General features: G+C 42.1%; 1 protein-coding gene across 1 annotated transcript in view; it reads left to right on the top strand.

The window, feature by feature from the left end:
* The window catches only part of LOC133118462 (coiled-coil domain-containing protein 85A-like), a 25,503-nt gene extending 23,680 nt beyond the window's left edge, over positions 1 to 1,823 (top strand). The window contains exons 3-4 of the mRNA XM_061228491.1: positions 260 to 317; positions 1,363 to 1,823. Of these exons, the coding sequence (XP_061084475.1) occupies positions 260 to 317; positions 1,363 to 1,378 (74 nt within the window). The 3' untranslated portion in view covers positions 1,379 to 1,823. The remainder of the gene's footprint in view (positions 1 to 259; positions 318 to 1,362) is intronic.
* Positions 1,824 to 19,508: the final 17,685 nt, after the last annotated feature.

The raw sequence follows: 19,508 nt of genomic DNA on the forward strand, positions 1-19,508 counted from the left end.
ATTATTGATCTAATTTGATTTTGCTTGGCAGAGGCCCTCATTTGCTGTGACTTGCATGGCTAATATTTTTAGTACATCCACCCAGTAAATATCCCAGGACTTTACAAAGCTGGATATTTACAGAAGCGATCGATACCTAAAATGTCTACCGGCAGTGTCACGCTGGAGATTTGAACCTGCAAGCTCAGTGCCCCCTAGCTATGCCACGCTCACTGGCCCATTCACATCCATTTATCATTATTTATTCATTTTTTTGCAGCTCTTATATCCGCTGGCTGTTGCAGTGCCTCTTGTAGAAGTGTAAAGCTATGGGACAGGTAAGACTCTAATACCACAACGGAGACCACTAATTTCTCTGAGGTTTTACAGATCTAACCACCATCGGCCCTTTTATTAATTGCTCAGTTTTTATATGGTTATTTTGGGAGTGAAGACCCCAGCTTCTTTCTTAAAGTGAACATTCCATAGTTTCGATGGAATTACCATAGTAACAACCTCCAGAGGTCAAGCCAGCAGCAAACTGCAGCTTGTATACTGTAGGGACTTTCCATTAAGAGCGTTTAACAGGGCTAGTCAAGAAGCATTAATATGCAAGTGACTTATAGGTAACTGAGCACCTATACAAAGCACTACAGACCGCTGTTTAAACATTCAACGGCACAGATCAATAATAACCTCTCAATAGTTTCTTACCAAGTGCTTAATCAGGCACTGTTCTGCAAATTGTGAGTTTGTTTTGCTTTGTGAACGAGTGGATAGGAATCGTGGTGCCAGTGTGTATTAAGGGGCTTTCATGCTCTCATAACTCTGCTGAGATGTAGTTTCCTGAACACTGCAGACCCAGGAGAGTCTCATTTCTCAGGACTGTCTCAGGGGTGCCTTAATATTTCACAGCAGAATAATATAACAGAGTTGGGTTTATCATCTTCATTCTTTCATTCCAGCATAGGTACATAGGTACACTCATGGGTGTGTGCATAAAAACACACGTGCTCACACACACAGACACACTCATATACACACACACACACGCACTTTCACACACACACACACACACACACACACACACACACACACACACACACACACATATGTAGACATACACACTCAAAGTAGATGCTGCAACAGTGTAAACATCTATCCACAAATAACTATTCATATCCATATCTCACTCACTCGTGTACCCTCTTTGACTTCTGATACAGGGTGCATATGAGACAACCTTTGGGAGAGACAGATAAGGGACCAAAATGATCAATTCTGTCATTTTGTGGCTGTTGTCCAGTATCAACACCCATTGCCATTTGTGTTATCTTATCTCAGTCCTTGTTTGTTCATTGTTTCTTTCACTCTTTCTTACAGCTTCGATGCATCTTGACCCCAGCATTCCTTGGATCCAGCTCTAAGCCTTTGGGAGTGTCTATGGTCCCAGCTCTTCAGAGAGACCGATGGCTGCTTCCTCTTAAGTGCTCTACAAAAAAATACACACTTCAGAAACCACTATTGCCCCTGGAGACCTCCCTCCATTGGTTCCTGGGTTGTCATTAAAGCAGGCCACACCCCCAAGCTTTGTCATTGCATATCAAGGACTGGGAATTGTTTTTGGAGATACGGAAAAACACTTGAGGCTGCCATCTGGATTCTCTGAGTCAAATATGGAATTATCTCTCTGTTGCCAATGGAATAGTCCTACCTCCTTGAACCGAAAGCATAAAAACAACAGAACATAAAAATGAAAAATCATATCTTTCCTGAATGTTTACAGACAAGTAGAGTGACTACACGCTGAGAAAATTCAAATTCAGCACCCCCCCCCCCCCCCACAATCGCCCTCCCCGTTCCTAACCCGGCCCCGCTGGTCCAGGAAATTCAGAATTTCTGCGAGGCGGCGAGACAGAAATAATTGAATGTTCCTCTGCCAGGAAAACCCACACGGTTCCGCTCCATCCCCCCAGTAGCCACGAGCGAGCGTTCGTCTCCGCTGAAGGCATCGCGCCCTTCGTTCGTTTGCGAGAGGGCAACACCTTACACCCAGCCCAACCGCCACTTTGTAACCCTGTGATCCTTTTTTATTTTTGTCGACAGATATATTAAAAAAAAAGGACTTAAATCTTTATGTTTTTAACAGAAAATTACAGAGTAGTTTAACTGCTAGTTTTCTAAATACGAGTATAACCATTATTATTTTTGATGTATTGGTATTATAACAGAAACATGATTATATTAAGAGATGTACGTATGATATAATAAAGAGTCTTTATGTAAAAGGCTTATCCAAGACATTCTGATTTTTTGGAATGGTGTTGTAATGTATGGCGCCATGGCAACGTGCCCCTTTACCAATCTCATAAGATGCGGTGATGCATTTATTTTTTTAAGATTACTTATTCATATAGTTCCCTTCCAGGGGTTTCATGTCTCCATATATTCTTTCTCTCACATGTGCATACACACATCTACGCACACACACACACACACACACGCACACACACAGACACACACACTGGGCTTGTCTGCTGTAATCCCTCCGCCAAGCCCTCTAATGTGGTGGCGAGAGACAATGTGCCCGCTATGAGAAGCAATATAGTGCGTTTATATAGTCCCAGTAGTGCGTTTATATAGTCCTATAGTGTCTCAAAGCATTTTACAGTGAGGGGGGGGGGGGGGGGGTAACCTGTGTGTAACCCTTACCTGGGTGAAGCAACCCGGCCCCATTGTTCCAGAATACCCAGATGTAGCAGCCAATTAAATTGACATATAATTGCATTTGTAGATTCAGAAAGCTAGATTGAGAATTTCGATTGGACACCAGGGAACCCCCTATTCTTTGAGTTAAGCACAAAGGGACCTTTAATGGCCAATCAATTTAACATTTCAATCAAAAGAGTGATTGCCCTCCTCCTGCACAGTATCCCCATCACAACACTGAGAGCCATTGATTTTTTTGTGTGTGGAAAGACCCACAAACACAAGGAGAAGCTATGCAGCCATTTACTTGCAGGGGCATTTGGGCTGCCTCACTTTCAGGTTGAATTCAAGCGCAGCGATATTGCCTTCAATGAGCCGTTGAACAGACTACACGCCATCTGTCACACTGTTAATGGCAACTTACAGCCCCAGTGGGGCCTACGCAGGCTTCCTGCTGGACACTTGGCTTGCCTTGTACCCCGAACGACCCCTTTGACAATGACTGGACAGACTGTTAGGACGTGTCCAAGTTGGTCCCTCACTCCTCTGTGTCTTCTACAGGACAAATAGAGTAGAGATACTTCACTGAGGTTTTCAGCCCAAAGAGGCAGGATTAGACCCTGCACCAAGACTCAGGGCTGCTTCTTTGTGATAAACACAAAGCATTTTTATATCACCTTTATATATATATATTGTTTGTAAATGCAGTATGTGCAAAAACCTCTGCTGTACTTTGCTGTCAAAGGTATCACTTTATCTCACAATAGATACAAGCAATGCATAAGAGTGAAAAAAGTCTCAAGTACAACAACAATAAATCAAAAACTGGCTTTTAAGAAGTGACAGAGTGACAGAATTCAGCAAATCAAGTCAAAATATAATGAGAATAAAGGAAGAGTAGTCAAACAGGCCACACATTGCAGTGTGATCGTTGCGGATTCTTACTTCCTATTCTGACATTATTTAACACCATGTTATTTAAGATGGGAGATTCTGAATATCTGCCTTCAGTGACATGAGTTGTAAATGCGTGATATAATCTGATTCTCTACTCTTCAAACATGGCCGAGTGGCAAAGCCCTTTCATGCACACATTAGCATACTTATATCCACCCATGTGGAGTTTCTAGTTTACCTGCTAGTTTAATAACCCAACTGTTACTATCTCAACCTACAGGCCAGCGAAGGATGGGCGATCCCCCTATAGCCGGGTTCCTCTCGAGATTTCTTCCCATCGGGGAGTTTTTTCTTGCCGCTGTTTGAGGGTTTTTCTCCCACGAGGGAGCCGTTCACCTCATATGCTATTTGGTGGCTTTGGCGGCACTCTTGCCTTCCCTTCTGTTTGTGTAAAGTCAAGAAAAGTGCTGTACAAATAAAATTTTATCGACATGCACTTAACATGCAAATCATAAAGGAAAAGGTGCAATTTCACTTTTCTGGCAAAAATGATTCATACTGATATGCAACAACGAATAACCATTTCCTGCCTCAGTGCCACGTCCCATCCTGATAGATGTGTCTGTATACACCCCCATTGTATACAACTGACTAAGCCATATCTTAAGCTGCTATAAGGTGGCTGTCAACTGGACTGAGGTCACTGACGTCACTTACCGGGTTTTTACACTGCGTCGCATTCATGAAAAAGTAAAGTAGCAATACGCTCAAACGTGGCCAAGGACAGTGAGTCACAGGGAAGAAGAAATGAATGTTGTGCTTCCAGTCTGTGTTAAACGTGTTACTGGAGAGATGGAGGGAAGGATAAGGAAGGGGTTATGTATACATTACAGTCAAGGAATACACGTCGCCCATCGATCCAGGTGCAGTGCAGGCCCTTAATACATTTACAAGATGAAATCAATGTCCCTCACCTGCTGCTGCCATTCTTTCTCTATGGTATTCAGGGGAAAAACATATCGATCACCTTCTGGCCCACCACGATACCACAAAAGCAGTGCGCCGCCATCGGAAATGACCCAGTGCAAGGATCCTTTTAAGTGAGTGGACAATATCCAAAAACTCTCAGACACAAGGTTACTCCTGGGAGTGACGGGGCGAGTAGCCAAAAGCAGCAGTTTGTGTGTGTGAGTGTGTGTGTGTCGTGTGCACATGAGCCTCGACTTGTGTGTGTGTGTGTGTGTGTGCGCGTGTATTCGTGTGGGTGTCATGTGGATGGGTGTGTGTGTGTGCACCAATGCGTCTATGCATGTATGTGTGTATATGTGCGTCTGTGTGTGAGAATGTGTGTGTGTATGAGCCTGCGTGTGTGTGTGTGCGTGTGGGTAAGAGAGCATGTGTGTGTATGAGCCTGTGTGTGTGTGTGAGAACATGTGTGTGTATGAGCCTGTGTGCGTGTGTGTGTGTGTGTGTGAGAGAGAGAGAGAGAGAGAGAGAGAGAGAGAGAGAGCATGTGTGTACACGTTACTGAGCGTGTGAAAGTATACCTTGAACAGGACCTCCTGCACAGGGTGTATATTGGGGAGGGGGGAGGAGGGGGGCGCTGAGTGGTGCAGTCTGATTAAGACGCATCACTGCCTGCAGGATTCAGAGCCAGGCTGCACTGCAGAACCTTCAGCTGTCCCGTCTGCCTGCACACCTCTCCCCCGCTATCAATCTGCTCATACGGCCCCAATCAGATCATCTATAAACACCTCACACACACACTGCAGGTCCAACGCCGCCTTTATTCAATATTTATGAAGTGGAAGTGAATGACTGGGAGGTCTGTCCACGGACGTCTTCAAGGCACTGCTGCTCAAAGACACGAAGCCCTTGATTGAATCAAAAGTCAAATCCGAAAGTCAAATCAATTTGCTTAAAAACTGCCTTAGAATGAAGGACAAATGGTTTGAGTTTATCCAGGGATAACTCAAGTTGATGAATATATTCATATATTTATGTATCAAGGTGTTTTCTATATACTTTGATAAAACTGAGGGACAAGTCTCTAGAGGGTCCTTATGGACAAAAAATGATGTCTGTTGTAGCTGCAGAATATGAATTTCACAACATTTACGTCCATATACTGCCCATTCCTCAGAATAATGTGTCTGGATGAAGTACACAATGATTGTAATGTTGGGTCATAATGTAAATGAAACCTAAATGAATCTAACAGCTTCAACTGACCGTTCAATTAATCATACTGCGGAAACATCGCGCAAGCCTTTTGAAAAGAATAAAGGGATATTCCGTGGTGATGCCTTTGATATTAATCAAAAGCAAAGGCATATTTATCTAGATAAATATCAATAGTGAGGAACAAAGAGACAGACTAGCACTGTATTATATACTCCAAAACATGTTTTAAAGGAGCAAATATATTGACATATTGCATACTGCGTACAGCCTTACCTTGCAATAATTAAGCTTTTTGTGTTAAAACATTGTTAGAAAACCATTGTAAATCCCTTGCTATCATTGGCAAAGGCTCACTGACGTGTTGACTCACGCCTGTGTTTATAAATTCGGGGTTTCGAAATATACAATTGATAGGCCAACGCTCTGTACCAAAACATTGTACAGCTGTACAATAATTCAAGCTCATTGGCTGAAAATTTTAATTGCCACAGCCAATGGTGTGTGTGTGTGTGTGTGTGTGGGGGGGGGTGAATAGACAGTGTAGTGGTTTGAGTGTGTTTCTTGCTGCAATTCCTCTCTCGACTGTTAGGAGTCCGACTGATCGTACCTTTAATGTCACGATCACTATACGGGACCAAGTCTTTTGTTGAAATGTTGTTTGCATGTTATTGCTGTGACCTCTTTCCTCTCCTCAGTCCTCTTTTTACTCCTAGCACCTGCAGAATATCAGAAGAGTGTACCCGGCGCACAATACTCATCTTTTTACTGAATAAACAGAGTTAATTTCTGAGCAATAACGGTGTTAAAGGTGTAGATTCAGACTGAGTCTGTTCTGAGCTGGGTGCTCACAGATATACCTGAGTAAAGCCATGAGCTGGGTTTCTGCGCTCCAAACACACCAGGTATTACTGTCTCCCAGTGCTCCATTATGTTATTCACAGGGTGAATAATCCCATGCAGTTATGATCACCGTATAGTCATTTCAATATCACTGAACAAACACACGGCTTATTTATAGGTATAAAAGTAGAGCTTGAAGATGATTTTGTGGAGTTGTTTGAGTTCAAATTGGTCCCATGGCACTCTTCTCCCTAGTACACCAGCTGTACTCCATGGTGCTAGCTGTTACAGGTTGAATCATGAATACATGCAGCCTACTGTATATGCATGCAACACCTTCCCTGGATAATCACCAGAATGCGTGTACGCAGGAGCGATGGGTTATTCAGAGTCCAGGTCTATGCATGAAGTGTTATGCCGGGGGGAACAGAAGAACCAAAAGCAGGCAGGGGTGCAGAAAAAATGGCGGATTTAATGCAAAAGCAGGGACAGACAGAGTGGAGTCAAAAAACAGGCCAAGGTGGTAAAAACCAGGGGGTCAGTCCAACAAGGCAGAGGTACAAATATCCAAACAAGCAAAGAAGAGTCCAGGGAAGCAGGCAGGGGTCAAAACCGGAAATCCAATAAACAAGGGCAAGGACTCAGGAACAAGGGCAAGAGCAAGGGCAAGGAAACAAGGAGGCTAGAACTGGGGGAAGGAATCAAGGGCTCAGGACAAGAAAACAGGACAAGACGCACTAGCAGCGTGCAACTGAAAAGGACAGGTATAAATACACAGGGAAATGAGACAAACTAGGCGGGGCATGGGAGTGAGGGCGGTCTAACAAATAAACATCAGGTGAGACACATGAAAGGGTAATAGCACAATAATGAGGGAGAAACGAAAACGCGGACTGGATTCACATGTAATACAAACGGCTCCGGACTAGTGAGTAGACAATTTGCAGAGAATCAGGAGATGCAGAGATACGGAGAGACAGGTGCAAATACTTTGCTGAAACTAAGCAAGTAATCAGTGATAGAATAGGGAGGCAGAGTTACAGAACAGATTTGAACTAGAGATGCGTTAGTAAGTTAATTAAGTGATTTAAATTACAAATACCCAAAACTAGTGAAGGTTAGTTTGTTAGTTTGACAAACATATTAGTGTGTTAGTATAATTAGTACTGTACAACTTCTATGTTAGTTGGGATTCGTATATTAGTGCTATGTACAAACATGAAATGGAGAGAAAGCAGGAAGTAAGGAATGCAAGATTGGAAGGAAGGTTGAACCCTGGAACTACCGTAAACACCTGAATAGTGGGGCACGCAGACAGGGGAGTGACTGGGCTCGTAAACATTCAGACTCAGACATCACAGGGGAAGACAAGTGCAAAGACTAATGAATATAAACAGAACACCAGACAGGAATATGAAAAATTATAAATTACAAGAATAATGATAATAACCAATGATAAACTAACAGACAGAACACAGGAACATAACATGAAGCTGCTCGAGTTTTAGACTTTGAGGAGCAGGTAACTGTTCTCAGCTCAGTAACCGCTCATACCGGCTCCAGACGAACCCAATCATGGGGTTAAGAGACTCAGCGTTAAAACAGCAGAGGATTTTCCATCATCAACTACCCAACATGCACTTGGGATTTTAATAATGCTAATTGTTTCCTCTTGTTCTCCTCAGGCTCCTGGTATAGCTACTCGATAGGCGGAATGTACACGCTCTGAGGGAATAGACTGCCAAAACTCCGCTTGGATCACATGCATGGTTTAAAAAAGCATTTTATAACTATTTGAGTTGAGTCCCATTCACTTCACTTGCATAATAAGGCCAAAATAAGGTCAAATGCAAATCAAAGAGTGCACGTAACATCATTCATTACGGATTCACCATCTCGAAACACTCTCAGAAAGCATTGGGAAGGAGAGCTATGAATAGCAGCATTATTCAAAAGCATTTACATGTTGATGTGGATTGGAAATTATGGTTTTTGAATGCGAGAATACAAAAAGCTAAAAAGTGGTGGAAGCGGTGTTTATGGGCCAGTAGGGGCTAATCTCCCCTCTGGGCAAATACACCCCAATGTCCCAGGGCAGTGATGGGGACACTGTGCAGTATGAAACGTGTTCTTCAGAAGAGACGTTAAACCAAGCTCCGGACTGACGGTGACCATTACAAATCCCATGACACTCACTGCAAAGAGTCGGGGGTTCCCTGGTGTCCTGGCTAAATTCCACACCTGCCACCTGATCATCCCTCAGTTTCATTGCCTAAAGATGGTTCTCTCCCTCTCCACCTCAGCTGAAGTGTGGTGAGACCTTGGGGGAATGAGGCGAGTTTCCTCGTATCACGGCACAACACTTTGAGTGAGAAAAGCGCTATATACTGTAAATAAAAGGAACAAACACAACATAACATAATGACAGGCACAGGCCATTCAGCTCAGCACCGCCCATACATACTGCTTAGTTTGCATAAAACATTCAGTAAATAGAATAAGAATAGAAGTACTATTATTAGGTCTGAGGAAGTGGATATGTGACACGTTAAACGCCTGTCAGACAACAGTGTGGTCCAACAGCAAAGCCGGAAAAGACGGGGCACACATGCACCGTCACAAGCACAGTCTTAGTAGCACCAAATTAAACTATCAATCTCAAACAAATCTCAAAATGGAATAAAATCATAGCAGCGGTTTCTCGGGAAACGTAAAAGCACGTAAATTAATAGACATGTTCCACATCAGTTTTTGTGCATTCAGAACAGTTTGTGTTAGACACAGACACACACTCTTAAGACTTTTCTTGGTGCACAACAATAATAGTCCTCCAATAAAGCCCTGATGGGTTTGAAAGCTTGAATCGACAGTGCTATAAGCACTAACAGAAGCTCGGAGTTATAGTCCCCACAACTCCTACCTCATTAATAATGAATTGGTCACACTTTACACTAAGCTTCCATGAATTGGCATGAACTAATGGAGTTGTTAACCAACTACTACTGAGAAGTTAATCTGTACAGCTCTGTTAATGTATTTCTACATCAATAATTGTAATGTTAAAAATTAGTTAATGCCAATTCACACTTGAGTGAAAAAGTATGTTAATGTATTTGTTAATGGTGAATTATAATTACAATAATTTGTTAACCATTGTATCATGTATAAATAATGTGAAAATATCATGTAACAAATATGTAATAATGCATTAACTAATGAAGTTCAATTAACTAATTTCATGCTTAGTTAATGTATTCGTCCAATGTCCATCATCAACCCACGTGAACAACTAAATTAGTTAATTCCAATTCATGAACCTTATTGTAAAGTGTGACCAATGAAATGAATTAATCGACTAATTACCCAATCGGGTCTCTCAGTATTAGTCACAGAAACTAATACTGATGACATGCATCCACATTTAAATGAAGAAATTGTGTTTCTGGCACAATCTTAGCAAGACACGTTGCCAGGCTGGTTGGATATGTGCCAGTCAGGTTAAAGGAATATTTCTGTCAGGATAATTCACGGTGCTCACAGTACAGAAGAGTACCCCAGAATGCTCGTTCCCTGGTGGGGTCAGTGGCACTTTAACAGTGAGAAACAGCTCAATGCTAGTCTGACTCAGAGGTAGTGACTGCTCTGTCACCTCCTGACATGTCCTACATCAGCCACCGCTGTGTCGACAGACAGCTCCACTGGGCCATGACCGCACACGGTCCCGATTCGAACACAAGCTGTCAACCCCGCAAACAAGCCTGTCTGGATCTCAGTACTCTGAGGTGTTCATACGGGTCATCTCTATAAACATGTCTATCGCTGAATCAGCACAGACATTTTTCCTACGTGCAAATATACATTTTGCATTTGAACATTTTTGCCATTATCAAATACACAAAAACATCTTCAGTCAGATTATGTGGACATTTGAAATGTACATGATCATATCCAATTAAATGCCACTCCATTCCATTATTTTGCCTTCGCTAAAATGATTTAGCATAGTTCGATGGATTTAAATTAGTTTTCTATAAACCCCAACAGAATGAAAACATAGAAACATAGATGGAATCTAGAAAAACTGAATCTGAAGTTGAAATTAATTTTAATGAAGGGGAAAATTTCATAATATAATAGTACAAATTCTGCTAATAGACATTCCATCATCATATCCAAATGGAATGAGACTTTAAAAAATCTCACCGGACAGATAAAACCGGAGCTGAATCGATTCATCTCGCACTCAAGGGACAGCTGCCGTTTCTTATCGATCAAACCAAAAACGCACATTTCTGCTTTCATCTGCCAACTTTTTCCCCAGACATTTCATTCTCACCTCTCCCCCCCTCCCACGAGCAGATCCTCTGCAGATTAAGAAAGAAAGAGGGAAAAAAAAGAAGAAGCAAATACTGGAAAATACTGTATTGCCTCTGCCCATCTCGACCCCGTCTCTGCGATTGCTTAATAAACGTGTTTCACCGGGAGAAGAAAGAGGGGCCTGCGGGTCAACAGAGACATAGAGACGTCGCCCCATACAGCCCTCATTAGCTGCTCGTTTAGAGATTACTGCTGCCGTATAATGGGCACATCATTTAAACCTCGCGGCGTAATTACACTGTGGCACGGAGATAATGCTGATCGCAGATAATGGAACTTTCATCTCTGTCCTGTTAGAACCTCTTGACTCTAGTGGAGACTGCGCGGGGGACATGGGAGCAGCACTTCCGGTCATGATACTCCACCCGGGCCTGTGGTGTGGCAGGCTATGCACCCCCACACATGTACTGCAGGCATTAGGAGTGATTCTAGAGATGGGGGCGGGGGAGGGTGTGTGTGTGTGTATGTGTGTGGGAGGTGTGGGGGATTTGGACTCGAGACAGCTTATTTTTCATTTCTTTCATTGTACAAGTCTCTGTCACTTTTACATCAGTAACAGAATTACAGCGCAGGAAACGTAGGGTACATTTAAAATGATGAAATCTGAAAATAAAATGCAAGCAAGGGGTCCATTTTCGCAGTTGTGCTTTGTTTTAAAAAAGATCTGTGCGCTTGGGTGCAAAAATGCACAAGTACACGTACCTGCAGACACACACGCAGGCACGTGCAGACACACACACGCACACACACACACACACACACACACACACACTTTTTTTTACACTACAGACAGATTTACAGATTTAGCAGCCTGAGAGCTGCACACAGCTGTGGAAGCTAACAGGATGAAGCACCTATAGGCAGTGCAGCAGACTTCAGTAACAGACAACACTGGAGGTGGGGCCTGCACACAAGCCCACTCCCTCTCCTGAAGAGTCAGGTGGAAAAGCGCTATCTTTCACCTGTACAGGAAACACAACAATACCGGCTCAGCTTCTGTGACTTACACTGAATCCACTGAATCATCTCCCGCTTTGGATTTGTGTGAAAGGCACTTTGGCAAACTTCCCGGTACAGTGTTGATGCAGATTCGCTGTGCCTATTTTGTGTATTTGTCATGGTTGTGCATTGATTCACTCGGGACCTATGGTGATGATTTGGAAGTATTTACACAAATGACTACAGTTATGCAGGCTTATTGGTTTCATAGCATGTGCATGTCTCATTTCAGAACAGATTAATTCATGCTCAGGTTAAAACCATAACATCAGCAACACTTTGTAGTACTTTACTTGAAGCAATTCGTCTTATTTTTTTTAAAGAGGCCAATGTTAAAGCACCCAACTCAAATCCGGCTGTGAAGCATAACATTTATGACAAATGGTAACATTTCATTTTTGGCTTTCAATCATACTCACTGACTCAATTGCCCAAACGCAGATTTAATTGTTTGAAAAAAAATCTGTTTGCTATTTTGTTCTTGCAATGAAATGTAATTAGGCTGAGACATTCTATTTAGTGTATATCTTTGGATATTCACTTAATGGCAGACAAACAGAGAGATATAATCCCCATCAGTCCCTCTGCATCTGCAAATAAAACCGCTCAATTTTCAGCTGCATCTGGCCTGACATTAATTTATTAGAAAGTGACACAAACAGGAAATGAGATTCCTACGTTCATGTATTATTTCGGTTGGGCTGGTGTTGAAATTGATCTCATGTGGAATTAATTCTACACTGGGTCCCAGCAAGAAATAAATCTCATTCCGGTTCCTCCTTTGCCTTTTTAGATGATTAACTCTTTGATTCTGGGTCCATTTTGTTATTATTTTACTGAATTACTGAAGCCCCGCTTGAAAATCAATATGCCCACTTTAAAATATTACTTCATTTATTATGCAAGACATGTGCCATGGTTTTAATACGCATGACCACAATTTAGTGACAAAATGTAATTTTTTTCAATGCACAAATATTTTCAAAGGAGAACAAATGCTTTCATGGACAGGGTATATATGAAAAGTAATCATAAATATTATATACTGTAATACATTACATTCAGAATAATATTCTATTGTACAGTGTAGTGCAGTACAGTACAACAGAATATCCATAAACAATTTAAAAACAGATGATCTCCTACAGCTTTGAAGGACTACCCTTCTGGGTTGCTAGGTGACTCACAGTGGGACACACCCAGTCAGTTATGGAATCTTGATCATAACAGTGTTAGCTGGGGCTCAGGGAAGAAGGGTGTGAATCAACAAAACTGTCTGTGTTTTCCTGCGGAAAAGCAGCACCGATGGATCCAGAACCCGCAGTCTTTCTGCTGCACCTCCAACACAACAACATCACAGTGCAGCCAGTGGCCCATGGGCTGAGAAGAAGCTCCAGCTAACTGGATGTGCTCATACCCGTCAGCGCTCTCCCAAATTGGAGGCCAGGGCGGTGATGAAACCCAACTCAATATGACTGGGCATTTAAAGTGAACGAAAAGAAAGAATTGAGGTTGAGTTTGAGAAATAAAAAGAGAGTCAATCAAGTTATATGGAATATGAGCACAGCACAGAGTGGATTGGCCAGGGAGCTGCTGCCGTCAGAGACACTGAAACTGATATCCTTGGGGTTTTGTGTGTGCGCGAATATCAAACACCGGCTTATTTTACTGCCGGGCAACACGGTGTCGCAGTGGTTGGCACTGATGCCTCGCGAAGGAGGAGGTCTCAGATTTGAGCCCCGCTCACCCAAGATCCTATATCCTATATCACTCCTCCTCGCGTGCCATTCAGGGTCAGAGAAAACCAAGGTGCATGGAGGGCCAGAAGGAGGAACAGGTGGAGGTCTGCATGGAGCCTGAATGTCCTCCCTGCGTTTGCATGCCTCCACTTGCTCGGACGTCCTCCCACAATTCAAAGACATGTAGCCTGAGGCCTAAAGATGAAAATTAGCCTCCCTGGCTAGCTCTGATGCATACAGCGCATGGCAGACGTGTTATTAATGTGCTTTGACCTTGTCAATAAACAAATGAATTCAATAGAATTCGCAGGCATGCCGACTGTGTGGAAGATAATGGACACGGAGAGTCCAGAATAGCAGCTGGAAAACACAACAGAGACGCTGTGACACAGGAGAAACCTGCCGGAGGAATGGTGATACGATCTGAAAGAGGCAGGCGAGAAGCTCATCAATATGTACATAACTCATCTGCACAGCTGTGCCCCATAGATGTGAGGATCCCCACCAATCTGCAAACCCCACATGCACACGCACACGCACACGCACACGCACGCCCACCTGCATACCCTGTACATACTACACACACACACACACACTATACACACACACACACGCACACGCCTGCATACCCTGTACATACTGTATACACACACACACACACACACTATACACATACACACACACACACACACACACACGCCCGCCTGCATACCCTGCACATACTGTATACACACACACACACACACACACACACACGCCTGCATACCCTGCACCTACTGTATACAAACACACACACACACATACCCTGCACATAGAGGGAGTACTGACTCATACAGACAGAAATATCACAACACTATAACTGCAATAAAGGAAGGAAGACCGTGTGTGAGAATGCCAGAGCGATGCTCAGTGGGGAAGTATTACTCATTACCTAAAGTCTGCAAGTCAGGTCGAGGAAGAAATGAAAGATAATTCCATTAGTCAGTACTCCTAATTGCTGTAGGTTGCGTGCAGTTGGACTATGCTAACAGCTAACACCCAGAGCTCCCTCTATAAACTGCATGTTTGGAACTCTATACACGGACAAGAGCAATGCAGAAGAACCATATGGGTGGAATAACGTCTTGTTAGTATCTAGCCCAAGGAAGTCCAGCATAGGCTACATGAGGACTGAATTGCTTCCTATCCCGAATAACCGCTCTAACAACCAATTTACATTTCATTCACACAGCATAAAATAACACGATGAAACACACTTTCTAAACTGGTCACAGTGTGACGAAGTGACATGAATGGCAATAATAACTGCAGGGTTCTATCAGTCTCTGCTGGAACAGTGACATCATGCAGCAGTGGTGTCATTTTTATTATTTACAGATAAACAATGCTTGGATTTTTCATCAAACATAAATTTGCCGTTTGTATAGGCACACTATCAAATGCTGCATCTGTAAGGAAACTGCCTGTTGGGAAGTATAACAGTCAAACGCACATTGAAAAAAATCCCAACTAAACCTGTTCCTCGAGTAAGGCAAGCATGTATTTGTTAGTGATGCGGGGCAGAGAAACCAAGCGCAGACACAGGGGTAATGAGGAAATGGCAGGTTTTAATCAAGACAGGCTGGGGCATAAACCAACAAACAGGCAAAAAGTTAAAAAAAAAAACGGGTGGCCAGTCCAAACACAGGGCAGAGGGACAGAGTCCACAATCCAAGAGCAGAGTCCAAAGACACAGACCAGTCGAAAAACAAAAAAACCAGAACAGAACACAAAGACAGAAAACAGAGGCGAGGATGGAACAGAGCAAAACCAAAAACACAAGGGAAACAGAACTGATGAACTAGCAACCAAGGAGCAAAACAGGCAGGTTTAAATAAACTAGCAAATTAACTAAACGATTAACAGGTGTGAGTGCTGGGGAACAGAGAATGAGGAACAGGTGAGAAGAATTACTGAATGACAGGAAGGAAATCCAAATAGGGAGTGAAGGGCGGAGATGTAATAGAGAGGGAGAGAGGGAAAAGAAGGACTGGAGTGAGAATACAGAGAACATAGAAAAGGGAAAAATAGAAGGGCACGGACATGACAGTAGTCGCCTTACTGAATTCCATTTTCCATACAGGTTTACCGGTTTCCCAATCCCAGGGGGCCATGCTGTGGATTCCGCAGTCTCCTCTGCTGGAATAATTAGGCTCCACTAAGCAGTTGATTCAGTGCTAATCTACTGTAGGTTTAACACCACATTAGGGGATTTCTGCTGCAAGTCTCGGAAGAGACACGCGGTCAGAGGTGTGTTCGTAAGACAATTAAAGGTGTTCTTTCAGTTTGCCACGGTTCATTTCAACATTTGTAATTTGTGTAAAGGCGAGATTTTTGCATCGTTTAAATACAAGACAAAGCAAAAAAAAAAAAAAACACAAAAAATTCACATTCACATTTCTTTCAAAGGATATACCTGCACATGGTAACACTTTACAATAAGCTTCATGAATTGACATTAACTAATGTAGTTAACACAAATTAATGGACAAATACATTAATAAAGCATCAAATTAACTTTTCATTAGTTAATGCATTTGTTAACAACTAACATATTCATACATGAATATTTACACATTAGCAAACCATAGGATGAACTTATAATTAGTTCACCATTAACAAATACATTAACTGACTTTTTCATTCCAATATGAATTGGCAATAACTATTGTAGTTGTTAACATGAATGAATGATGTACACATACATTAACAGCTGTACAGATGAACTTCTCAGTAGTAGTTAGTTAACTAAATGGTAAATGGTTGGCATTTATATAACACCTTTATCTAAAGCGCCGTACAATTGATGCTTCTCATTCACTCATTCATACACAAGCTCACATACCAATGGCGATTGGCTACCATGCAAGGCACCAACCAATGAGGAGCATTTGGGGGTTAGGTGTCTTGCTCAGGGACACTTCGACACACCCAGGGCGGGATCGAACCGGCAACCCCATCAGTTCATGGGGCGACACTCACCATCTACATTAGTTCATGCCAATTCTCGGAAACTTATTGTAAAGTGTGACCCAGCAAAGAAAAAATGACCTTGTTCAAAGTTTCAAACTAAGGGCCTGCCTCCTGGGAATCAAACCAACAACCTCATGTGGGCTTGGCTAAGGTCGGCATGGAGGGATGGGATCATGTTCCCCCAATGGGTGACCAGAGAACATGAGCCACTGTGCTGAAAACACACAGACGATACCAGGGGCGTGTGCAGACCCTATTCTATGGGGGCATTACATTTTTATGGACGGCTTGATTTGCAAGGGACGAGCTGAGATTTTCATTAAATAAGGGTGTGCTGTTGAGTCGCTTGAGGTTGCTAACAACAGCATTGCAGACTGGAGTTATTTCTATGGCTCAATCCCAAAGCTTCCTCTTCAAACATACCTGTGACTTTCCTGTGCTAGGACACAATCAAACAAGGACATTAGATCTGACACTGCAGGTTTAATCACCGCCCACCTCTCTCTCCCTCTGCTGGAACTGCTGATGGAAAATCGCCTTTCGTGTAATTAATTCAGGCTATAACCATGCTTTTATCAGCCCTTATAGATTTTACAGCTTGTTATGGATGTTATCTGTTAAATTGCATTATAGTTATAGGTTTGCAAAGTTAACTTACATTTAGTGTGTTGTTTGTGCTGGTCTGGGGACGTTATTATCCTTGTCCGATACTGTTCCTCATGTTAATGAGATGAATATTTAAGTTGTCACACGCCAAATTAACATAATTTAATGTAAAAACAATGGTAGGTACCCTGTCATGCTATATTGCATTATTGAGAAGTCCTGTGTTGATAATCTGATCGATGAGGTAGATGGGGAGGAAATGCAAATGGAATCTCTGCTTACATTTTGAACAGATGTGAAGTGGTGCTCATCAAAGCCATTTAAAATAATGTCATGAAGCCATAACTCTGAAAATAATATCAGAGGAGCGCCTTAGGGAAGACGCTCATTACTATAAACTGTGTTACGATTCTCTTCTGACACTTACGCCTCTCATAATATATTTCAGGACACCTAAGGTCCCCAGAAATGCCCAGCTATTGACTGATTGAACATTAAAAATAATGAATAAAAAATATATCCGATGGTACTATAACTTCCAGACCAATAAAAATGGAATGAAACAGGAGTGAAATGAAACAGTGACTCAAAATGGTGTCATGGTGACCTTGTGTCATTCAACAAAGACTCAAATCTCAAAGGAAAGACTAATGTGGATCTGTTTTTCCTTTGTGTGTAGGAGCCACACCTTTCCATTATACTTTGTGCTCGGCACCCTGATTCAACCTATGATAATGGCCTGCTTCCTGATAGACTGACACACTACACAATGAGATTATCTTTGCAGGCACGATGGATGTAAATAATCTGCTTCTCAGAGAGAGTTGACATACCTTACCATCTGACATCTAACATACCATACCAATTCACCTCCCGTCTAAGTGTTGTGTATCACAAACATTGAATCAGTGAGATCACTCACTGTACATTCCTTCCTGGTTCATGTTCAAGTCACTGTTGAAGGTTTTGAGAAGTAAGTGCAATGATGAAATGCCGGACTGTATTATTTCTGGAAAATGTTGTCTCTTTTAAAGGCTCGGCTTTATAAGATTTTAATATAGCTCAACGTGTATGGCCTTATTACTGAAGACATCAGAAGAGAATGTACTGTATGCAGGTGGAAATATACTATAGTTGTGCCTTCAGCAGCCTTACGGATTCTCATAGGAGAGATCCTTATGACTCAGCAGGATAGCACCACACACAGTCTCTTATCTCCTGCCTCGCTGAAACAGAGGCCTCTCAGTAATGAGCAGGAGAACGCATTAATCACCATCTGTTTCCCGATATCAATAACTCTGACATCCTGTGGTGTGATTGCCCTCTCGATCTCTCCAACACACATGAACACCCACACACAGGCACACACACACATTCTTTCACATGCAACCAGCCAGATTGCACAGGCATGCATGCAAATCCACCGTTTACAGTTTCCAGTTCACGCCCACTACCTGGTTTAAAAGTGATTTTTCCTATTTTTGCTCTTCTTTTTGAAGCAGTCAGGCCAATTTTCCAATTCAGTATTTTCAATGAGTGGAGAATAGATTAGTGCAAATTTAGAATGCAATTAATCTGCTCAACCAGCTGCATAAAATCCTCAAGGGTAACATCAAGTTTGCCTGTATCACTACCAATCCTGAATGCAGTAGTTACTTTTATATGTCACTCTATACCAACATTTTTATTTTAATCTGTTAATTCATGATGAAAATGTCATATTTAGAATCCATTTAAATCATATCTCTATCTTTTACCTTTTCTGCATCGCAGGAAGTTATCTTCATGTAATTTGGCTATAATGTACATCTAGCCAGAGAATTAGGATCACTATATGAATAATTTGAAAATGTCCACTCATATACAGTAAATGCAGATGCAAAGTTTAATTTGAGTAAGAAAGTTTTTGTATTTGCAATTATACCAAGCAGTGTTTTGTTTGGTATAAATTTATCCATGAGTGATTGAAAGCCTCCAGGACATGTTAGCCATTAATACATGTGATAAAAATATTGTGCAGTCAGGAACCACTTTCAGCCTGCCCCCGCATTGGAATTTAGAGTCAGCATCAGCAGCAATAGTAATAGTATTAGTAGTAGCACATTGAAGAATGTTACCAACACACAGAGCACACAAAAATAAAATGTCTCAGATAGATGGCATACA

This window comes from Conger conger, chromosome 18 (assembly GCF_963514075.1).
Source record: "Conger conger chromosome 18, fConCon1.1, whole genome shotgun sequence".
Taxonomy (NCBI): domain Eukaryota; kingdom Metazoa; phylum Chordata; class Actinopteri; order Anguilliformes; family Congridae; genus Conger; species Conger conger.